This window comes from Bufo bufo, chromosome 3 (assembly GCF_905171765.1).
Source record: "Bufo bufo chromosome 3, aBufBuf1.1, whole genome shotgun sequence".
In the NCBI taxonomy this organism is placed as follows: domain Eukaryota; kingdom Metazoa; phylum Chordata; class Amphibia; order Anura; family Bufonidae; genus Bufo; species Bufo bufo.
The window spans coordinates 427,843,472-427,864,408 of NC_053391.1; the positions used below are offsets into that span (position 1 = coordinate 427,843,472).

Consider the following 20,937-nt stretch of genomic DNA (forward strand, 5'->3'; position numbering starts at 1 on the left):
TATGTATACTTTTAAAAGGGAACACAGTGGGCAGTGATTTTCGCATTTTCGAATAAATCTGTGCCATTTTAATCTTTTTCCCTAAGTGAAGGAAGCAATAATCAAAGAATGAATGTTGTTGACTGATCATGTATGTTTTATTAAGTGTGGCTTCGTGTGCATGTTTTAAACGTGCGTACCTAAATCGGTCTAAAAAAGTGTTTGTGAAATTAAAGTCCCCTAAAACTTTAAAGCGATCTGCAACAAACAAATGTACCACTCTAGTAATACCCCTACAACTCCAATAAGTGTAATCAGTTATTTTCCAAAATTCCAGTAAAATTCAGATTGTCCCACAACGGGGTGAAATGATAAGCATGTGACACCTGCAACATCGTTTTCAATGTATCCCAGACCTTCTGTAGAGTTCTAGGGATTAAACATCTAGTGTCCAAAGCACCAAATTGTGCCGTTTCTAAATACATAAAAATATTCTCAATTGACCTACCTGTTACCCTAGTTAAATACTGCCCTAGTGCATTCTCTCCAGAATAACAACATCTTTGTACCTGCGCAGAAAAAAAGTACCCTTGAAAAAAAGGGAGTGACAGTCCCCCTTCTGACTCAGCCAGCCATAGATACCTCTGCTTTATTCGGACCCTCTTCCTCCCCCAAATTAGATCATTTATTAAAGCTTCCAATCTATAAAAAAAAGCGTCCTCTATCCAGATGGGGGAGGCGCAGATCGGATATAAGACCAGAGGTAGTATGATCATTTTTACTAGTGCCAGTCGATCAGATTGCTATATTAGCAATTTTTGCCAGGCTCTAATTTTCCCCTTTACGTTGTCCATTACCGGGGAAAGATTTAATTCATGGAATCTACCTTTAGGGGCACCTAACTTTATCCCCAGATAGTCCAGAGAGTCATCCAACGATAGTATCCGGATCCGGGAGCCACCGTCGGGGACATTTCGATTTAGCGGGAGGAGTGAGGACTTAGCCCAATTGATTGAATAACCAGACAATTGACTAAACTCCTCTATCACCTGCATAACATAGGGGACAGCATTCCAGCCCTGATCCAAAAAAAGTATAACATCATCGGCATAGAGCCTGATTTTGTCACTCTCTCCCGCTACCCCGAACCCCCGAATCTGACCATCCAAGCGAATCCTACACGCCAGCGGCTCCAGAAATAACGCAAATATTAAGGGGGAGCGGCCTATTTAATTATAGAAATCAATAATGAGAGCAATGTAGTGTACAAGCTCAGAAAGCACTCCAAATTCAAATGAACAATGCAACCCCGAGGGGTTGAGTGACAATTACTTAAAACATAACGTTTACTGATATATGTTAAAAAGAGAAACAAAACTGAGGGTCCAAGACTGGTACCCCAACACTGGTAGAGAAGTAGAATGAATATATCCTGCCCCACCTAGGGATAGGTTCAAGCAGTCTTACCAGAACCAATGCACGTAGTGGGACCAGATTCTCCTGGAGGTATCAGGGATGGCAATTCCACTGGACCTACACCACATGTCCATCCGGAACAAGCCAGGGGTGTAGGACGGGGTCTGTGCAGGTGGAGGAGCTCTGTACCCTATTGGGCCCTATTAATCCCTACTTAAGGGGAAGGGGTCTATTACAGTCCTACCTGGATATACAGAGCACCCGCCCTGAAAGGGGCGACCCCGTCCAGATACCTGTCCCTGCTCGGGCCTAGTCCCTGGTTCTAGATGCTAATGAACACCTTAATGAGCTCCTAATAACATCCTGACGTTTCTGTCCGTGTCGACTCTTCGAGGGATATAATATACAAAGGAACCACCGCAGCCAAAGGTTCTTAGACTGCAGTTAGAAGATTCTATAAATCAAAAGGTCTGCCCCTCGGGTGAGAGGAGGCACCAGCAAACGCAGTTGATAATCCTATGCTAATACTTGGCTACTGATATCCCCTATGGTTGGGGGAACCTACCAGCAATTCTAATTCACTGACGAGTGGATTTTACCTACCTAGACCACCTCCCTGCGTGCGGCGCTTGAGTATGACATCAGATGCCCGCGCCACGGTCACATGGGGGTTGGCGGCCAATGAAAAGGTAAGGGGAGGTAGCGTAGGATGGTTGCCTGGATACCTCTGTAATCCAGGAAACAGGAGGAGGACGCGACTGATAATGCGCATCCATAGTGACCTGGTAACTAAGCCTTAACCAGTAATATGAATAACTGGCATTTGACAGCAGGAGGATTGGCGGCGGGACAATGGTTAGATAAAGATGTGCAAGCTGTCCCAACTATTCAATTAATACACAAAACATAGAAGTGGCGGTCAGACAAAAATGTAGATCGACTATGAAACAATATAAAGTATTCAGCAATATAAAGTATCCAGCGATGCAGCCATAACTGAACCTCTTATTCGAGTATCAAACAAAGCAGCCGTAATTAATCCTCTCATTGAGACCCAGAGGAGCCGATGTTTTTAGATAAAAAATCCAGCGCGCTTCCCGCTGGAGAAGGATCTTATCTCAATCACCCCCTCTATCTCATGACTCCTCGATCACGATTAAACCTTCGGATAAGGGGGGCAATACTGTGGTCATGGATTCAGTGCAATATAAAAACATGTGTAAATCCTTGCTATCATATTGCGAGACTTATGAGATTCTTGGCAGGGACCCAACTGATGATTATAGGTGGGAACTAAAGGGTGTTTTGGATGAAGCTAGAGACTCACAGCTGATTTCACCTGAAGAGTACAATTTTTTACTTCCATCATTTCCCCACAGGTCCACCTTTTACTCCCCAAAATCCATAAAGGGCTCTCACCCCTTAAGGGGAGACCGATTGTATCCGGTGTAGGCAACCTGTGTCAGAACCTCCGCATTTACATTGATCGTATTTTAGCCCCCTTTGTTACTGCCTTACCATGCTACACGAGGGATACCACTGACCGCTTAAAACATCTAGAAGGTATTCAACTAGAGGAGAACTGTCTTCTATCTAGCATTGATGTAGAGGCTTTGTACTCCTCTATACCACATGATTTAGGTATGAAGGCAGTGGACCATTTCCTTCAGTCCCGTGGCTGCCAATACCGCGCCCACAGCCTGTTCGTCCTCCGTATCCTCGAATTTACCCTGACCATTAATTTTTTCTCCTTTGATAACAAAATCTACCACCAGCTCAGAGGTACATCTATGGGGAGCCCTTGTGCACTCTCTTATGCTAATCTATTCCTGGGCTGGTGGGAGGAAACCTTGGTGTTCACGGATGAGGATTCGGGGGATATATCTATAATTGGCTTGTGGACACGGTATATAGATGATATCTTCATCTTATAGAACAGCAGCAAGATGGAGTTTGAATCCTTTTTCTCTCAACTAAACCACAATCAGATTGACATGCGTTTTACCTGTGAATCACACCCTCATAGTTTGCCCTTCTTGGACATTAAAATCACGAGAAATGCCAAAGGTGAACTAGACACATCAATTTATAGGAAATCAAACTCCACCAACTCCCTCTTGAGGTGGGAGAGTAGTCATCCTCTCCCCCTTAGGAGAGGCATCCCTAGGGTCCAGTAGCTCCATTTGAGTAGAAACTGCTCCGATAAGCAGGAATTTGTCCCCCAAGCAGGGGAACTGAGGACACATTTTCAACAGAGGGGATACCCAGATGCGCTACTCCGACCCGCATACAGAACAGCCCTGACCCAGCACAGACCCTCCCTACTTACCCCTAATCAGTCCAGAAGACACCAGAGTGATATGCATCATCACATCTTTTGATAGGAAGTAAAAACAGGTTAGACAAATTTTCCAACGTCATTGGGAGATTTTAAAAATGGATCCTGACTTAAGGGAAGTAATAGGTGATTACCCCCAAGTTACATACAGACACGGTCGGAGTCTGCATGACAGTTTGGTCCACAGCCACTTCACTTCAATCAATATGCATTCAACCTGGCTGCCTTCCAATGTCATAGGATGCTACAGATGTGGTAACTGCATTGCCTGTAAACATATACAGGTTACGAAAACCTTTACCAGTTCTGTTACTAGGCAAGACTTACTCCATCTTAAACTTCATTAACTGCAAATCTACGGGAGTTATTTATCACATCTCCTGTGAATGGGGCATTGAGTACATTGGAAAAGCAATACGGGAATTCCAGAGGAGGGTGGGGGAGCACCTCAATGATATTTTACACAAAAGAGACACCCCTGTGGCTAAACATGTGCACCTTGTCCATGATGGCAGGGTTCAACTGTGTTTCATGGGCATTGACCTTGTCAAACCACCAACCAGAGGAGGTGATTGGGATAAGATCCTTCTCCAGCAGGAAGCGCTCTGGATTTTTTATCTAAGAACATTAGCCTCTCTGGGTCTCAATAAGAGGCTTAATTACAGCTGCTTTGTTTGATACGCAAATAGGTTCAATTATGGCTACATCGCTGGATACTTTATATTGCTGAATACTTTATATTGTTTCATAGTCGATCTACATTTTTGTCTAGCCACCACTTTTATGTTTTGTGTATTAATTGAATAGCTGGGACAGCTTGCACATCTTTATCTAACCATTTTCCCGCCACCACTCCTCCTCCAACACTCCTCCTCCTTTGAAATGCCGGTTATTTATATTACTGGTTAAGGTTTAGTTACCAGGTCACTATGGAAGCGCATTATCAGTCACGTCCTCCTCCTGTTTCCAGGATTACAGAGGTATCCAGGCAACCATCCTACGCTACCTACCCTTACCTTTTCATTGGCCACCAACCCCCATGTGACCGCGCTGCCGGTGTCTGATGTCATACTCTGGCGCCGCACATGGGGAGGCGGTCTAGGCAGGGAAGCACGCGTCTGCACTATTTAAAATCCACTCGTCAGTGCATTCGAATTGCTGGTAGGTTCCCCCAACCATAGGGGATATCAGTAGCCAAGTATTAGCGTAGGATTATCAACTCCTTTTGCTGGTGCCTCCTCTCACCCGAGGGGCAGACCTTTTGATTTATAGAATCTTCTCACTGCAGTCTAATAACCTTTGGCTGCGGTGGTTCCTTTGTACATTATATCCCCTGAAGAGTCTACATGGACAGAAATGTGCCACGTCGAGATGTTATTAGGAGCTCATTAAGGTGTTCATTGGCATCTAGAACCAGGGACTAGGCCCGAGCATGGACAGGTATCCGGACGGGATCATCCCTTTCGAGTCGGTTCTCTGTATAGACAGATAGGACTGTAATAGACCCTTTCCCCTCAAGTAGGGATTAATAGGGCCCAATAGGGTACAGAGCTCCTTCACCTGCACAGACCCAGACCTACACCCCTGGCTTGTTCCACCGGACCTACACCACATGTCCATCCGGAATTGCCATCCCTGATACCTCCAGGAGAATCCAGTCCCACTACGTGTATTGGTTCTGGTAAGACTGCTTGCACCTAACCCTAGGTTGAGCAGGATATATTCATTCTACTTCTCTACCAGTGTTAGGGTATCAGTCTTGGACCCTCAGGTTTTATTATTGATGCATCACACTGTGGTTTTGTTCTCTTTTTAATATACAGGTGAATCTCGAAAAATTTGAATATTGTGCAAAAGTCCATTTATTTCAGTAATAGAAATTAAAATGAATTGCATTAATGCAGCTCAAAATTAGAATTTTGTGAAAAGCTTCAATATTCTAGGCTCAAAGTGTCACACTCTAGTCAGCTAATTAATTCATACCCCCTGAGCAAAGGGTACCTCAAAATTGAGACTTTGGGGTTTCATAAGCTGTAAGCCATAATCATCCAAATTATAACAAATAAAGGCGTGAAATATCTTGCTTTGCATGTAATGAGTCTATCTCATGTATTAGTTTCACCTTTTAAGTTTCATTACTGAAATAAATGAACTTTGCACGATATTTAAACTTTTTGAGTTTGTACTTTTTGTATATCAGTAAAAGTTATGTTTTAAGTAATTGTCACTCCCCCTCTGGGTTGCATTGTTCCTAATTCATTATAGAAAGAAAAAAATATACGCACTTCACTGGTGCAGTTATTTGTGGAAAAAGCGTTTAGTGGCCTATTTCAGTACAGAAAGAAAAAAATATATACACTTCACTGGTGCACTTCTCTGTGGAAAAAACGTTTAGTGGCCTATTTGATTATAGAAAGAAAAAAATATATACACTTCACTGGTGCAGTTATTTGTGGAAAAAAGGGTTTCATGGCCTATTTCATTATAGAAAGAAAAATATATATACGCACTTCACTGGTGAAGTTATTTGTGGCAAAGCGTTTATTGGCCTATTTCAGTACAGCACTTCACTGGTGAAGTTATTTGTTTCAAAAGCGTTCAGTAGCCTATTTCATTATACTGTAGAAAGAAAAAATATATGCAATCACTGGTGCAGTGATTTGTGGCAAAAGGGTTTAGTGGCCTATTTCAGTACAGAAAGAAAAATATATACGCACTTCACTAGTGCATTTATTTCTGCTAAAAGCGTTTACTGGACTATTTTAGTACAAAAAGAAAAAATATTCTCAGTTTACTGCAGTTATATGTCTTGAAAGCGTTTACTAGCCAATTTCAGTACAGAAAGAAAAAAATATATGCACTTCACTGTTGCAGTAATTTGTGGCGAAAGCGTTTAGTGGCCTATTTCAGTACAGAAAGAAAAATATATTCTCAGTTCACTTCGGCGGTTTTATGTGTTGAAAGCGTTTAGTGGCCTATTTTATTACAAAAAGAAAAATATATTCTCAGTTCACGTCCGCGGTTATATGTGTTGAATGCATGGCTGGGAGTCAGTAGGGTGGCAGCAGTGGGAGGTCGGGAGCCAAACGTGCCTGTTGTAGACCACCTGCTTCGCAGCAACATACCTTTCCGGGAAGTAGTGGTGCAGAGGTTCACGAAAGCAGCGGCGGTAGCAGTCAGTCAGTGCAGACTGTTAGGGGGAAATCACCTACTCAGCGGTGTGTGGCAGTTTTTTGTTAAGCTGCCGGAGGAGGTTAACATGGCCATATATAGAATATGTGGGCAGAAGGTAAAGTTATCCTGATGCTGCTGCTGCTACTTCCATCTCCACACTTGGTTACCTTGCCAATCTGTGGTATCCTGATGTTGCTGCTGCTACTGCCATCTCCACACTATGTCAGCTTGCCACCCTGTGGCATTCTGATTCTGCTGCTGCTGCTGCTGCTACTCCCATCTCCACACTGTCACCTTTGCTACTCTGTGGTATCCTCCTGATGCTGCTGCTACTGCCATCTCCACACTATGTCACCTTACCACTCTGTGGTATCCTGATGCTGCTGCTACTGCTATCTCCACACTATGTCAACTTGCCACTCTGGTATCTTGATGCTGCTGCTGTGACTGCCATCTTCACACTATGTCACCTTGCCACTTTGTGGTATCCTCCTGATGCTGCTGCTGTTGCCACCTCCAGACTTGATCATTGTGCCACTCTGTGGCCTCATCCCGATTCTGCTGCTGCTGCCACCTCCACACTCTGTCATTGTGCCACTCAGTGCCCTCCTCATACTGCTGCCAATGCCAGACTCTGTCAGAGTGCCACTCTGTGGCCTCCTAATGCTGCCGCCACCTTCAGACTGTCATTGTGCCACTCTGTGGCCTCCTCATGCTGCTGCCACCTCCACATACTCTCGTCGTCTTGCTATTCTGTGGCCTCCTGATGCTGCCGCCACCTTCAGACTGTCATTGGGCCACTTTGTGGTCTCCTCATGCTGCTGCCAACTCCATACTCTGTCATTGTGCTACTCGTAAGCTCCTCATACTGCTGCCAACTCCAGACTCTGTCATTGTGCCACTCGGTGGACTCCTCATACTGCTGCCAACTCCAGATTCTGTCATTGTGCAACTCAGTGGTCTCCTCATACTGCTGCCATCTCCAGACTCTGTCAGTGTGCCACTCTGTGGCCTCCTGATGCTGCCGCCACCTTCAGACTCTGTCATTTTGCCTCTCTGTGGCCTCCTCATGCTGCTGCCACCTCCACAATCTCTCGTCCTCGTGCTACTATGGCCTCCTCATGCTGCTGACACCTACAAACTTTGTCTTCGTGCCACTCTGTGGCCTCCTCATGCTGCTGCCACCTCCAAAATCTCTCGTTGTCGTGCTACTCTGTGGCCACCTGATGCTGCCGCCACCTCCACAATCTTTTGCCGTCGTGTCACTCTGTGGCCTCCTGATGCTGCCGCCACCTCCAGACTCTGTCATTAGGCCACTCTATGGTCTCCTCATGCTGCTTCCACCTCACCACTATGTCATAGGTCCACTCTGTCGACTTCTCATGCTGTTCCCTGCCTCCCCACAAAACACAGAAGACATGCAAATATTCCATTCACATGTCATCTGTTTTAGATCCACTTCTTTTTTTTTTTTTGGCATTAGCAATACTGACGGATTACTGAGCAAATGCTGAGTGAAGGCGTATGCTCCACAGACAGGATCCGTTTTTTGTGGGTTATTGTTCTAAAGGATCAGAGGAAGGGCAAATTAGTCAGTGACGTCAACACAAACTTACTGCTGACACCCTCTCCACTCCAGGGGGCTCTACTTGTATACACGTTTAATAGAACAGGTTCTGCAGACATCTATGTGGAATCAGCTGGAGACCGTGTAAAATGAGTGTGCTTCTTCTTGGCGCTAACATCGACCTGTAAGGCTGAGTTCATACTCGAGTTTTTTGGTCAGTTGTGGCCCCGTGACTGCCCTAATAAGTGAAGTGTGCAGTGATTCTAAGAGCCTGCCATCTGCATGTCATACAGACTCACAGTATTATTTCACTACCAAAGCAGACTCCCTATGCGTGTTTCTACAAGGCACAGTGTTCTAAACCACTATAAGGGCTCGCAGCAGCCAGGAAATAGCCCTTTTTTGTTAACATAATTCACTGCAAATATATTCGTATCGAACCAAATTTTTCCCGAAAATGTTTACGAACCAGCGAATTGAATTTTTGATAGATTCGCTCATTCTAGTGTATATATATGCACAGATCCCTCCATAACTTTGTCATCCACAGATCCCGTCCATAGCAGTGTCATCCACAGATCCCCTATTAATAGTGTCATCCACAGATCCCCCATTAATAGTGTCATCCACAGACTACAATTAGTTCAAAACCCACCAAAAGCACACCTTTTGGTTCAAAATATATTTTTCTTATTTCCCTCCTCAAAAATCTACGTGCGTCTTATCATCAGGTGCATCTTATAAAGCAAAAAATATGGTATATATATATATATAACTTACCTATTTCAATACATTAATTTAGATGTAAGGCATATTGTGAACAAACCAGTGTTCTCTTTTCAATTCCAGTATATGGCATATTTGCACAATTGTACACAAGAAATGCTTTCACTACTACACATTAAATCCGCTTTGCAGAATTTACTAACCGTTGCTTAATAAGCAAATGGATTGTCTACTGTATTTCTTAGCAACCATTTATAACTTTGCTTCATGTAAGGCATAGTCATCATATTTATTATCTTTTTGTATAGTTCTCTGAATATTGCTTTAGGTTCATTTTTTGTATCACAAATCATTTACATAGAAATGGATTTGAATAAATTATCATGACTTTTTAACTTATATTGCAAGTCAACTGTCTAGAGAGTTAAAAATATCCCCAGTGAGTCTGTTTCATTAACACTGGCTTAAATGTCATCAGCTGTTGAATTGCTATACAATGGATAGGCCCTTTGAAAAGTCCATTCCATTCATTTTCTTTTTGACTTAGCTGTAGTTTGAAACTGGGAATTGTATTTCCAGAACAATTAACTAGTCTTTTTTTCGAAAATTAGAAATGATCCTTTTAACACAGTTATGGTGTAATATCTACTTGGAGTAAGCAAAAGTTTTCTATTGAAAAGGCAATTTATGAAAGTGGGTTTCCTAGAGTCTATCATTTGTGGTCTATCCTTAGAGGTCTGACCCACTGGGGCCACTGCAAGCAGCATGAAGGGACCTTGGTTCTCCAGAAATCATTATGATCCCTTTATTGTTTGCACAAATGCAGTGGCATCTTCGCATGTAAAGGTTGGCCTGGTGCTCCTGCCAGGGGTGGGATTCAAATTTTTAACAGGTTCCCTAATCAACGGCAGGCATGCAGCATCACGACAGATGTTTATATATACATACACAATATATATGCAACACACATACACATAAATACACCATATAAATGGTACACCTACATAAATACACCACATATACACTACGCACACATACCACCCAACTTTCAAAAAGCCCAAGTAGCAAAGCTTGTCACAACAAGTTTTTTAAAGCGCTGGCCCACAACTCTAACTCCACATAATGTCTCCATTGTGCCCCCCACACAGTAGTTATGCCAGATCTGGGATGGTTGGGAGGTATGCATATCTAAACAGACTACATAGACACTACACTCACATAATCACATATACAATATACACCCATATAGGGTGCACTTACAGTAGATTTACCTACTCCATATACATTTCATACACATTTGTACCTAGCACACAAAGACATATTTGCATGCACATTATATTCAGTGCTATCCAGAATACAGCGCCACATACCTCTTACATCCAGTGACTTCTCCTCTGATGCAGATGTTCTCTTTCCTCATCTTCTCCTTTCAGACCAGACCACCATGATAATTTCACCCATCTCTCGTCTCTGCAGTTTGACAAAAAAAATCTTAGGTTACTTCTTTTCCATCCTCCTACCTTCTGAACAACTCATCCTGCCACATTTAATACTGTTCCCAATACTATACTACAGAAACTGTACACCTGAAAATGCCAGTGCCACACAGATAGTGCCCCCAGTACTATGCCCGCTGTGCTCCCCAATACTAAACAGCAGAAACAGATAAACCCCCTGATAACACTAGTACCACACAGATAGTGCCCTTCAATAATTATTGGCAGACACTGCCCTGCAAATAACTGTGCCCAGCAAATAGTGCCCCTGACACTAAAAGTGTAAAACATTATGTCCCCCTGTTACTACTGGGGGACTATGGGGAACATGGTTACTATTATGGGTACTATGGGAGCATTATTACTTCTGGGGCACAGTGGGAACATTATTACTACTAAGTGCACTCTGGCAGAGAATTATTACTATTGGTGAAACTTTGGAGCAGTATTACTGTGGGGGGCAAACTGGCCTCTTAAAATGAGCACCAGTACAAAGAATGTCCCTTGTAATGTACCCCAGTACAAAAAATGCCCCCTAATAATGTGCACTAGTTCAAAAATGCTCCCGTTCTGTGTGCCAGTACAAAAAAAATCCCCCTCTTAGTGCCCCCTGTTGAGCTAATATCTCTATAGTGCCCCCATAATGTGTGCAAGTATAAAATACCCCTATATAATTCTCACATAGTGCTCCTCTCCTCTTACCCATAGTGTCCTCCATAATGTGGCAGTATAAAATGCCCCTATATAGTGCCCCAAGTAGATGCCACCATAGTGCTCCTTCCTTTTCCCCATAGTGCCCCCATAATGTGCATATACAGTACAGACCAAAAGTTTGGACACACCTTCTCATTCAAAGGGTTTTCTTTATTTTCATGACTATGAAGGCAACAGACTTGAAGGAGTTCCCAGAGATGCTTAGCACTTGTTGGCCCCTTTGCCTTCACTCTGCGGTCCAGCTCACCCCAAACCATCTCGATTGGGTTCAGGTCCGGTGACTGTGGAGGCCAAGTCATCTGGCGTAGCACCCCATCACGCTCCTTCATGGTCAAATAGCCCTTACTTTCAAAGTTTTCTAAATTTTTCGGCTGACTGACTGGCCTTCATTTCTTAAAGTAATGATGGCCACTCGTTTTCCTTTACTTAGCTGCTTTTTTCTTGCCATAATACAAATTCTAACAGTCTATTCAGTAGGACTATCAGCTGTGTATCCACCTGACTTCTCCTCAACGCAACTGATGGTCCCAACCCCATTTATAAGGCAAGAAATCCCACTTATTAAACCTGACAGGGCACACCTGTGAAGTGAAAACCATTTCAGGGGACTACCTCTTGAAGCTCATCAAGAGAATGCCAAGAGTGTGCAAAACAGTAATCAAAGCAAAAGGTGGCTACTTTGAAGAACCTAGAATATGACATATTTTCAGTTGTTTCACACTTGTTTGTTATGTATATAATTCCACATGTGTTAATTCATAGTTTTGATGCCTTCAGTGTGAATCTACAATTTTCATAGTCATGAAAATAAAGAAAACTCTTTGAATCAGAAGGTGTGTCCAAACTTTTGGTCTGTACTGTATAATATGCCCCCATAGTGTTCTCCCCTTCCAACCCCATAGTGCTTCCATAATGTTCCAGTATAAGATTCCTTCCTAGTGTCCCCAATGATGTGCCAGTTTAAATGCCCCCAGCAGATGTCCCTATAGTGTCCCCCATGATGTGCCAGTATAGATGCCCCCATAGTGTCCCCCATGAAGTGCCAGTATAAATACCCCCAGTAGATACCCCCATATTGTCACCCATGATGTGCCAGTATAACTGCCCCCCAGTAGGTGCCCCCATAATGTGCCAGTATAAATTCCCCAGAGTAGATAGCCCAGATTTGCCAGTATAAATGCCCCCAATAGATGCCCCCATGATGTGCCAGTGTAAATGCCCCCATAGTCCCCCATTATGTGCCAGTATAATTGCCCCCATAGTGCCCCCATGATGTGCCACTATAAATGCCCCAATAGTGTCCCCCATGATGTGCCAGTATAAATGCCCCCAGTGTCCCCCGATGATGTGCCAGTAATGCCCCTATAGTGTCCCCCATGATGTTCCAGTAGATGCCCCCATAGTGTCCCCCATGAAGTGCCAGTATAAATACCCCCAGTAGATACCCCCATATTGTCACCCATGATGTGCCAGTATAACTGCCCCCCAGTAGGTGCCCCCATAATGTGCCAGTATAAATTCCCCTGAGTAGATAGCCCAGATGTGCCAGTATAAATGCCCCCATTATGTGCCAGTGTAAATGCCCCCATAGTCCCCCATTTTGTGCCAGTATAATTGCCCACATAGTGCCCCCATGATATGCCTCTATAAATGCCCCCGTAGTGTCCCCCATGATGTGCCAGTATAAATGCCCCCAGTGTCCCCAATGATGTGCCAGTAATGCCCCTATAGTGTCCCCCATAATGTGCCAGTAATGCCCCTATAGTGTCCACCATGATGTGCCTGTAGATGCCCCCATAGTGTCCCCCATGATGTGCAACTTGCAAGTAATGCCCCCATAGGTTCCCCCATGATGTGCCAGTAATGCTCCCATAGTGTCCCTCATGATGTGCCAGTAGATCCCCCCATAGTGTCCAGCAGGATGTGCCAGTAATGCCCCCATAGAGTCCCCCATCATGTGCCCGTAATTTCCCCAGTTGATGCCCCCATAGCGCGCCACATAAAAGAAAAAAAAAACACTAATACTTACCTTCATGCTGGCAGCGATGCACGCCTCTTCTGGCCTGTGTCCCGCGCAGTACAAATCTCGGTTCAGACGGACGGGATGATGTCATCGCTCCCCCTGCGCCAGCCTCTGCGCCGGAGCAACAAGCCAGCAGCAGCTGACTGCCGAGCTGCACTGGTAATTACATTTCTCGGGGGGGGGGGGGGGGGGGGATGTGCAGGGAGGGGACTTGAGCTGGCCATTCATTTGCTGCATGCGGGGGATTTATTTATGCTGCAGGACCGGGTCGGGATTCCTGATTCTCACCGTTCCTGCGAACCTGCTGTAATTTTAACAAACGGTTCGGCAGAACTGGAGAGAACCGGCTGGATCCCATGCCTGGCTCCTGCTCAGTCCTGGGGTTTGGACTCCCACAGATCAAACATTAATGGCTGATTGACTTACGTATATTAAGGATATGCCATCATTATTTGACCCCCTATAAAGCATAGTTTAACATCTCATGATGAATCCATTAAGATGTATAGTTGGATGAACTCATTAATCTACAAAATCTAACTTAGAATAAAACAACATTTTCAACCATTCTATTTCTAGACACAAAGCCTGATTTATTTGCAGTCGTTCACAGAATACCAAAAACCATTAAATGGGGTCATGCAAGTTAATTGAAATCACACCAAAAGGCCCTGTTTATCCCCTGCCATTTCCAGTGCTGCAGCTCCAGTCCTTTTCACAGTGTTTGTGCACAAGGTGTAGCAGTGGTATAGATGTATACTGCATATGACCGTTGCAGCCAATTATTAGCCTCAGCAGTCTTGTGCAGTATACTTCTGAGACCAGTAACGTGCTGCAGAGGTCATATGCTGTATACGGCTATACCACTGCTGGAACCTTGTATACAAACACCTGCAAGGAGTATAAGATTTGAGGCAATGAAAATGGTGGGAGAGTAACGGGTGAGTACAGGCTCATTTTTTATTTTATGACATTTAGTAACTTTTGGCAAGTTTTTAATTAACCTCGGGTAATCCCTTTAACATTAATGAGTTGTTCAGGATCGCAAAACAACCCCTTTTGCAAGTAGAGAACAAGTGTTATTGTTGGACATGTCCTTTTTTCAGCTATAGTAACTATGTAACCGCAGTAGTTGATTTGACAATTATAAAATATTGCATACTTAAAGTTTTTTTTTCAAGAATTCGTTATTGAGTTGCAAAAAAGATCATATGACCAATGGACATGATGTCACCGGCTGAGAAAGCGAGTGAGCGCTGTGGTCCCTTCAAGCAGCTGATTGGCAGTGATGCTAGGAGTCAGACATTACTTATGAGATATTGATGTACTATCATGAGGATATGTCATCAGTATTGAATTCCACAAAAAACTGTTTAGTAGTAGCCTAATTCAGAATTTAGCTGTTCTAACTCCATTAGTTCTCAGCAGATATAAGGCAACTGCAAAGCATTATTTTAAATAGGACTTTTTAAAGATTTTCAGTTGATAATCTGATCTTCTGAAGAACTAGTCGACTATTAATAGCTAGCTACAACACAAAACTGTTGAAAGAAGTTGTTCGGGGACATAAAAAGTTTCTAGGTTACTTACTAATATAGCTGAATTGAAAAAACTGCATTAGTAGACCTATATTTTACAACTAGGCCTGTGAAGAAACAAATGCAAAGTGGAGCATCCGGGGCGGCTCTTAGTTTAATCGCATACAAAGAGCTTTCTTCCCTCTCCGAGTCAATGACATGCTTTAAGAGGGCTTCCTGGCTCAGTCTCGCTTAGTTTATTAGCTAAGCCAGCCCCCATTTCTCTGAATAAGCTGTGATCGTGACGGGGGGTGGCTTAGCTAATAAAGCCTTACAGACAGCCCCTTTCAAGCACATTATGGACACAGAGAGGGACAGGAATATTTAACCCTTTAATGCAAAATGATAAAGTGGGATAGTTTCCTCCCACACTCCAAAAACATATTCATAGGGAACTTAGACTGTGAGCCATATTGGGGACAGATTGATGCTAATGTCTGTAAAGCTGTGCTGAATATGGTAGGGGTATGTGAGTGCATAAAACAAATAAATAACATTTTAATAAACCGTGGTTGGAATTGAAGAATAGTAGGTGACTTTTTACAAAGTTACAAAAAGGTTGCAAAACATGTGCAATGCATGGACCTTTAATAGATATTGATTTAGGGAGAACGTGCTTTGCTTAGGACTATTTAAAATTAAATTATCTTCTAGTTCTCCATATTAACCTACGGCTATACAATTACCTTGTATTAGAAAAAAATAACAGAAACATTGCATGCAGTGATGCATAATTGTAGAAATTATATTTAAGTGCTTATCTACAGAATGTAGTTATAATAAAATTGTAAGTTTTTATGCTGTGGGTTTTTGTGGACACCTTTCATATTAACAATACAACAGCATGTTTTTCTAAATTAAAGAAGAGGCATTCATATCACCCACATGGATGCTTTAAAGAACTGAGAAATAAGAGTCATAAATGTACTATTGCTTGGTAGTCTTAAACGCTATGGACACCTTTGAAATCATGTTTTAATGCATTGCATGTCCTTTATAAATAAAACAGACATGCAGTTGGATTTCTTTACACATTTTCTACCCTTTGTCTTTTACAGTGAACAGAGCTTAGCTCCGCCCAGGCCAGTGATACTAGTCGTAACGTCACTTGGCCTGCGGTAAATAGTGAAAAGGGCACGGCGCTGCTGGAGCGCCGCTGCCTTCTCAAATAGCTGATCGGCGGGGGTCCCGGGTGTCGGACCCCCGCCAATCAGAAGCTGCTGATCTATCCAGAGGATAGATCATCAGTTTAAACAAATTGCAAAACCCCTTTAACTTTAGGAGAGGAGAGAGAGTGACTACAGACTGAACCATCAGAAAGGCGAAGAAGACAAATGGTAGAAGTATTATTATGACAGCCAACGACAAATCTGTTTTATTTGTAAAAGTGCGTCCAATACAATAAAAATAGTCTTTAAATTGAGTCTAACCACATTAATTTCTTGAGACAGCTGCATATACTGGGCTGCATGGTGCCTCATTGGTTCATACTGTTGCCTTGTAGTGCAGGGGTTCTAGGTTTAACTCTAACCAAAGACGACATCTGCATTAAGTTTGTATGTTCTCCCCGTGTTTGTGTGAGTTTCCTCCGGGTACTCTGGTTTACTCCCACACTCCAGAGACATACTGATAGGGACCTTAGGTTGTGAGCCCCATTGGGGACAGTGGTTGATGATGAATATGTCAACACTATGTAATAAAATAAATATGCTAAATGTATGGGCACATGGTGACAGATTTCCGATTTATAAAATCTAAAGCAGAGGGAACGTTTTTTGGTTTTATTAAAAATCATATTTGAACTACAAAGTTTTTCTACATTTCACAGTTGAGAACAACATAAAATGTTGAGTAACTTTGAAAATAGTTTTGGCTATCTTTGTACAATGTATTGTAGGAATTCAGATGGTAGTTACACAGTTAATGCTAGGCTGTTAGATAGGATGCATAGTCATAAGTAGCACAGTGGCTGCTTAGGGGTCCAGTTAAGGCTGGCTTCCCTTATTTTTAACATATGCACAGGGCTTGCCCCTCCACAGGTGTGGGTGTAGGAAATTGCATCAGTGGTCTTAGTTGTGGTGGGGGCAAACAATTGCCTTTGCCTCCAATCATGGGCTGTCAAGAAGGGGTGTCAAGTCTGACAATATATTAGAGATATACCACTGTTTCCAAAGTAATCAATGGAATGCTGAAAGTAGATATGTACTATGTGTCAAAAGAGAAAAAGACATGAAATACAATTGTACAAAATCAATAAGTATTTGTAATGCTACTCAACTATTTTTATAGATAATAAGTGTGAAATATTGGTCAAAATGAAATGGGATATGTTGAAACAAATGAAATTGTTGAAATTTGAATTGCTAAAACTTTTTTTTTTCTTGACACAAATTTCTGTAGTTTTTTTTCTCATTTTTCAAAATAATTTTCTTTTCTTGAATAAGCAAAACTCTCCTGACATTAAATTTTAGAATATACAGTAAAGATTTCTGTTTTGCATGACTAATATTCTTCTCTTTTGTCCCACAGCTTTCAATTCCACCTAATTCCACCACTGAAGTCCCTGTTCAGTTCTGTCCGTCCTCCCTTGGGAAAGGAAGTCAAACAACATCTATAGCTTTTAAAAATCCACAGGTAGGTTCTTGAAAACAGACACCTTTACGGTATGTCATGCTCATGCACACATATCATTCCGCAGTACACAGTGGATTAGGATGATCATTGTTGATATCAAGTGAAAATGGGGAGATAAAGAAGAATCGTTTTATGATAATATCATTAATACTCGACAGACATAAGCAATCAGGCCATAAATCATTTTGCACCAAGTCTTTCCTTTACATTTGATGGTAGGGTCATTAATTACCCAGACGAGGACTTGTCAGCCTGTTTTCTTTTAATATTCAGGTCTTAAGTATGCCATTTTGACAGATGTGAGTAAATAAAATGACAATACTTATAGAAAAAATTGTTAGCATCATAACTATTTTATGCTTGGCAATGGAACACCAGACACTGGGTTATCTGACGCAGTATTATTAAAAACTTTATACTATTTAATTATTTGATTAATAAATTAAAGTTCCAGAATTTACATACTTAGAATAAGTAGTCCGGTTACTACAAACCGGATTCCAAAAAAGTTGGGACACTAAACAAATTGTGAATAAAAACTGAATGCAATGATGTGGAGATGGCAAATGCCAATATTTTATTTGTAATAGAACGTAGATGACAGATCAAACGTTTAATCCGAGTAAATGTATCATTTTAAAGGAAAAATACGTTGATTCCAATTTTCCCGGTGTCAACAAATCCCCAAAAAGTTGGGACAAGTAGCAATAAGAGGCTGGAAAAAGTAAATTTGAGCATAACGAAGAGCTGGAAGACCAATTAACACTAATTAGGTCAATTGGCAACATGATTGGGTATAAAAAGAGCTTCTTAGAGTGGCAGTGTCTCTCAGAAGCCAAGATGGGTAGAGGATCACCAATTCCCACAATGTTGCGCAGAAAGATAGTGGAGCAATATCAGAAAGGTGTTACCCAGCGAAAAATTGCAAAGACTTTGAATCTATCATCATCAACTGTGCATAACATCATCCGAAGATTCAGAGAATCTAGAACAATCTCTGTGCGTAAGGCTCAAGGCCGTAAAACCATACTGGATGCCCGTGATCTCCGGGCCCTTAAACGACACTGCACCACAAACAGGAATGCTACTGTAAAGGAAATCACAGAATGGGCTCAGGAATACTTCCAGAAACCATTGTCAGTGAACACAATCCACCGTGCCATCCGCCGTTGCCAGCTGAAACTCTACAGTGCAAAGAAGAAGCCATTTCTAAGCAAGATCCACAAGCTCAGGCACAGTTTTCACTGGGCCAGGGATCATTTAAAATGGAGTGTGGCAAAATGGAAGACTGTTCTGTGGTCAGACGAGTCACGATTCGAAGTTCTTTTTGGAAATCTGGGACGCCATGTCATCCGGACCAAAGAGGACAAGGACAACCCAAGTTGTTATCAACGCTCAGTTCAGAAGCCTGCATCTCTGATGGTATGGGGTTGCATGAGTGCGTGTGGCATGGGCAGCTTGCATGTCTGGAAAGGCACCATCAATGCAGAAAAATATATTTAGGTTCTAGAACAACATATGCTCCCATCCAGACGTCATCTCTTTCAGGGAAGACCCTGCATTTTTCAACAAGATAATGCCAGACCACATTCTGCATCAATCACAACATCATGGCTGCGTAGGAGAAGGATCCGGGTACTGAAATGGCCAGTCTGCAGTCCAGATCTTTCACCTATAGAGAACATTTGGCGCATCATAAAGAGGAAGTTGCAACAAAGAAGGCCCAAGACGTTTGAACAGTTAGAGGCCTGTATTAGACAAGAATGGGAGAGCATTCCTATTTCTAAACTTGAGAAACTGGTCTCCTCGGTCCCCAGACGTCTGTTGAGTGTTGTAAGAAGAAGAGGAGATGCCACACAGTGGTGAAAATGGCCTTGTCCCAACTTTTTGGGGATTTGTTGACACCATGAAATTCTGATTCAACATATTTTTCATTAAAATGGTAAATTTTCTCAGTTTAAACTTTTGTCCTGTGATTTATGTTCTATTCTGAATAAAATATTAGAAGTTGGCACCTCCACATCATTGCATTCAATTTTTATTCACGATATGTATAGTGTCCCAACTTTTTTGGAATCCGGTTTGTACAAGTTATCCCCTATTCAGTGGTTGAGTCCCCACCAATCCTGAGAACAGGGGTCCAATTTCCATTCCTTATGGAGTGGTATATCAAGCATGTGGCCTGCCACTCCATTCCTTCTCCATAGGACAGCTAGAGGTACACTAGCTGAACACAGCACTCAGTTAGTACCAGCAGTCCTGCTGGAGGTACAGCTGAATACAACACCCAGCTACGGTATCATAGAGACTGAGGTGTTTGGGGATGAAGTGGGAATAAAAACCTGTCCTGCAGCTTTCATATCTCTGGTATTTAGTAAGTATATACACTCACCACTATATGTTAAAGCATATATACACACATTTATTATTCAGACATACATACTCACTACATGCATGTACCCATACTGAATGTATTACATACTGCATATGCATACATATTCTCAAACACTTTACTTACATTTATAAAGTAAAAGTGTGCATGCACTCGCTACTTAAACAATCTACACTTTCAGAATAGCAAAATGTCCCGCAGATCATAGTTTCCAAACTTTCATTACTACTCTGCTCTAGACAGTAGAACTTGGGCTGCTTATTTATGCTCCATTAGCCAAATACTTCTTTATATCTATGAGTTGACTACAAAAAAATGTTTCATGAAAAATGATACACAGTTTTCTTACAGTATACTTGAGTACTGCTGTTTGAGCAACTTTCTATACATGTAAAGAGTAACTTTCACTTCAACATGTCAGATGACGTGATCTTCAGGGCACATTTGTCTAGACCCCCATCGCTTGTACAAACAACAAACATCTAGCCTGCCGGCGTTCTCAGAGCTTGTATTCCTTAGATTACATCCTCTCTGTGCCATATAGATTGTTTAACTCATAATTGTAGGTCCAAAGTGGTAACAAGCTTTCATCACATGGGCTTACATACCTTATAACCTGCTTTTGTCTTGCAGATGAGTTTGACCTACTATTTTAAAAAAAATTGTGGTTCCCAATGTCTCTTAAATGTAAGGGGCTACACTTCTTCCCATAAATGGTATCTCTCAGAATTACTGGTAAACTGGTACAGTGTTAAGGAATTACTGAAGAGAAATGAATGAGTGGATTTATGGGTAGGATCACGCTGTCATCCAGTTAGCAGCTAGAAATTAAGGAGCCCATATGGTGTTCATAACATCTGTTCTTGGTGTTTTTCTACCGTTATATCACAGTGGTATTTCA

At 42.2% G+C, this 20,937-nt stretch overlaps 1 protein-coding gene across 1 annotated transcript in view; it reads left to right on the forward strand.

Moving 5' to 3' along the window:
* The window catches only part of CFAP47 (cilia and flagella associated protein 47), a 572,366-nt gene that overhangs the window by 415,410 nt on the left and 136,019 nt on the right, over nt 1-20,937 (forward strand). The window contains exon 56 of the mRNA XM_040424993.1: nt 17,540-17,644. Within this exon, the coding sequence (XP_040280927.1) occupies nt 17,540-17,644 (105 nt within the window). The remainder of the gene's footprint in view (nt 1-17,539; nt 17,645-20,937) is intronic.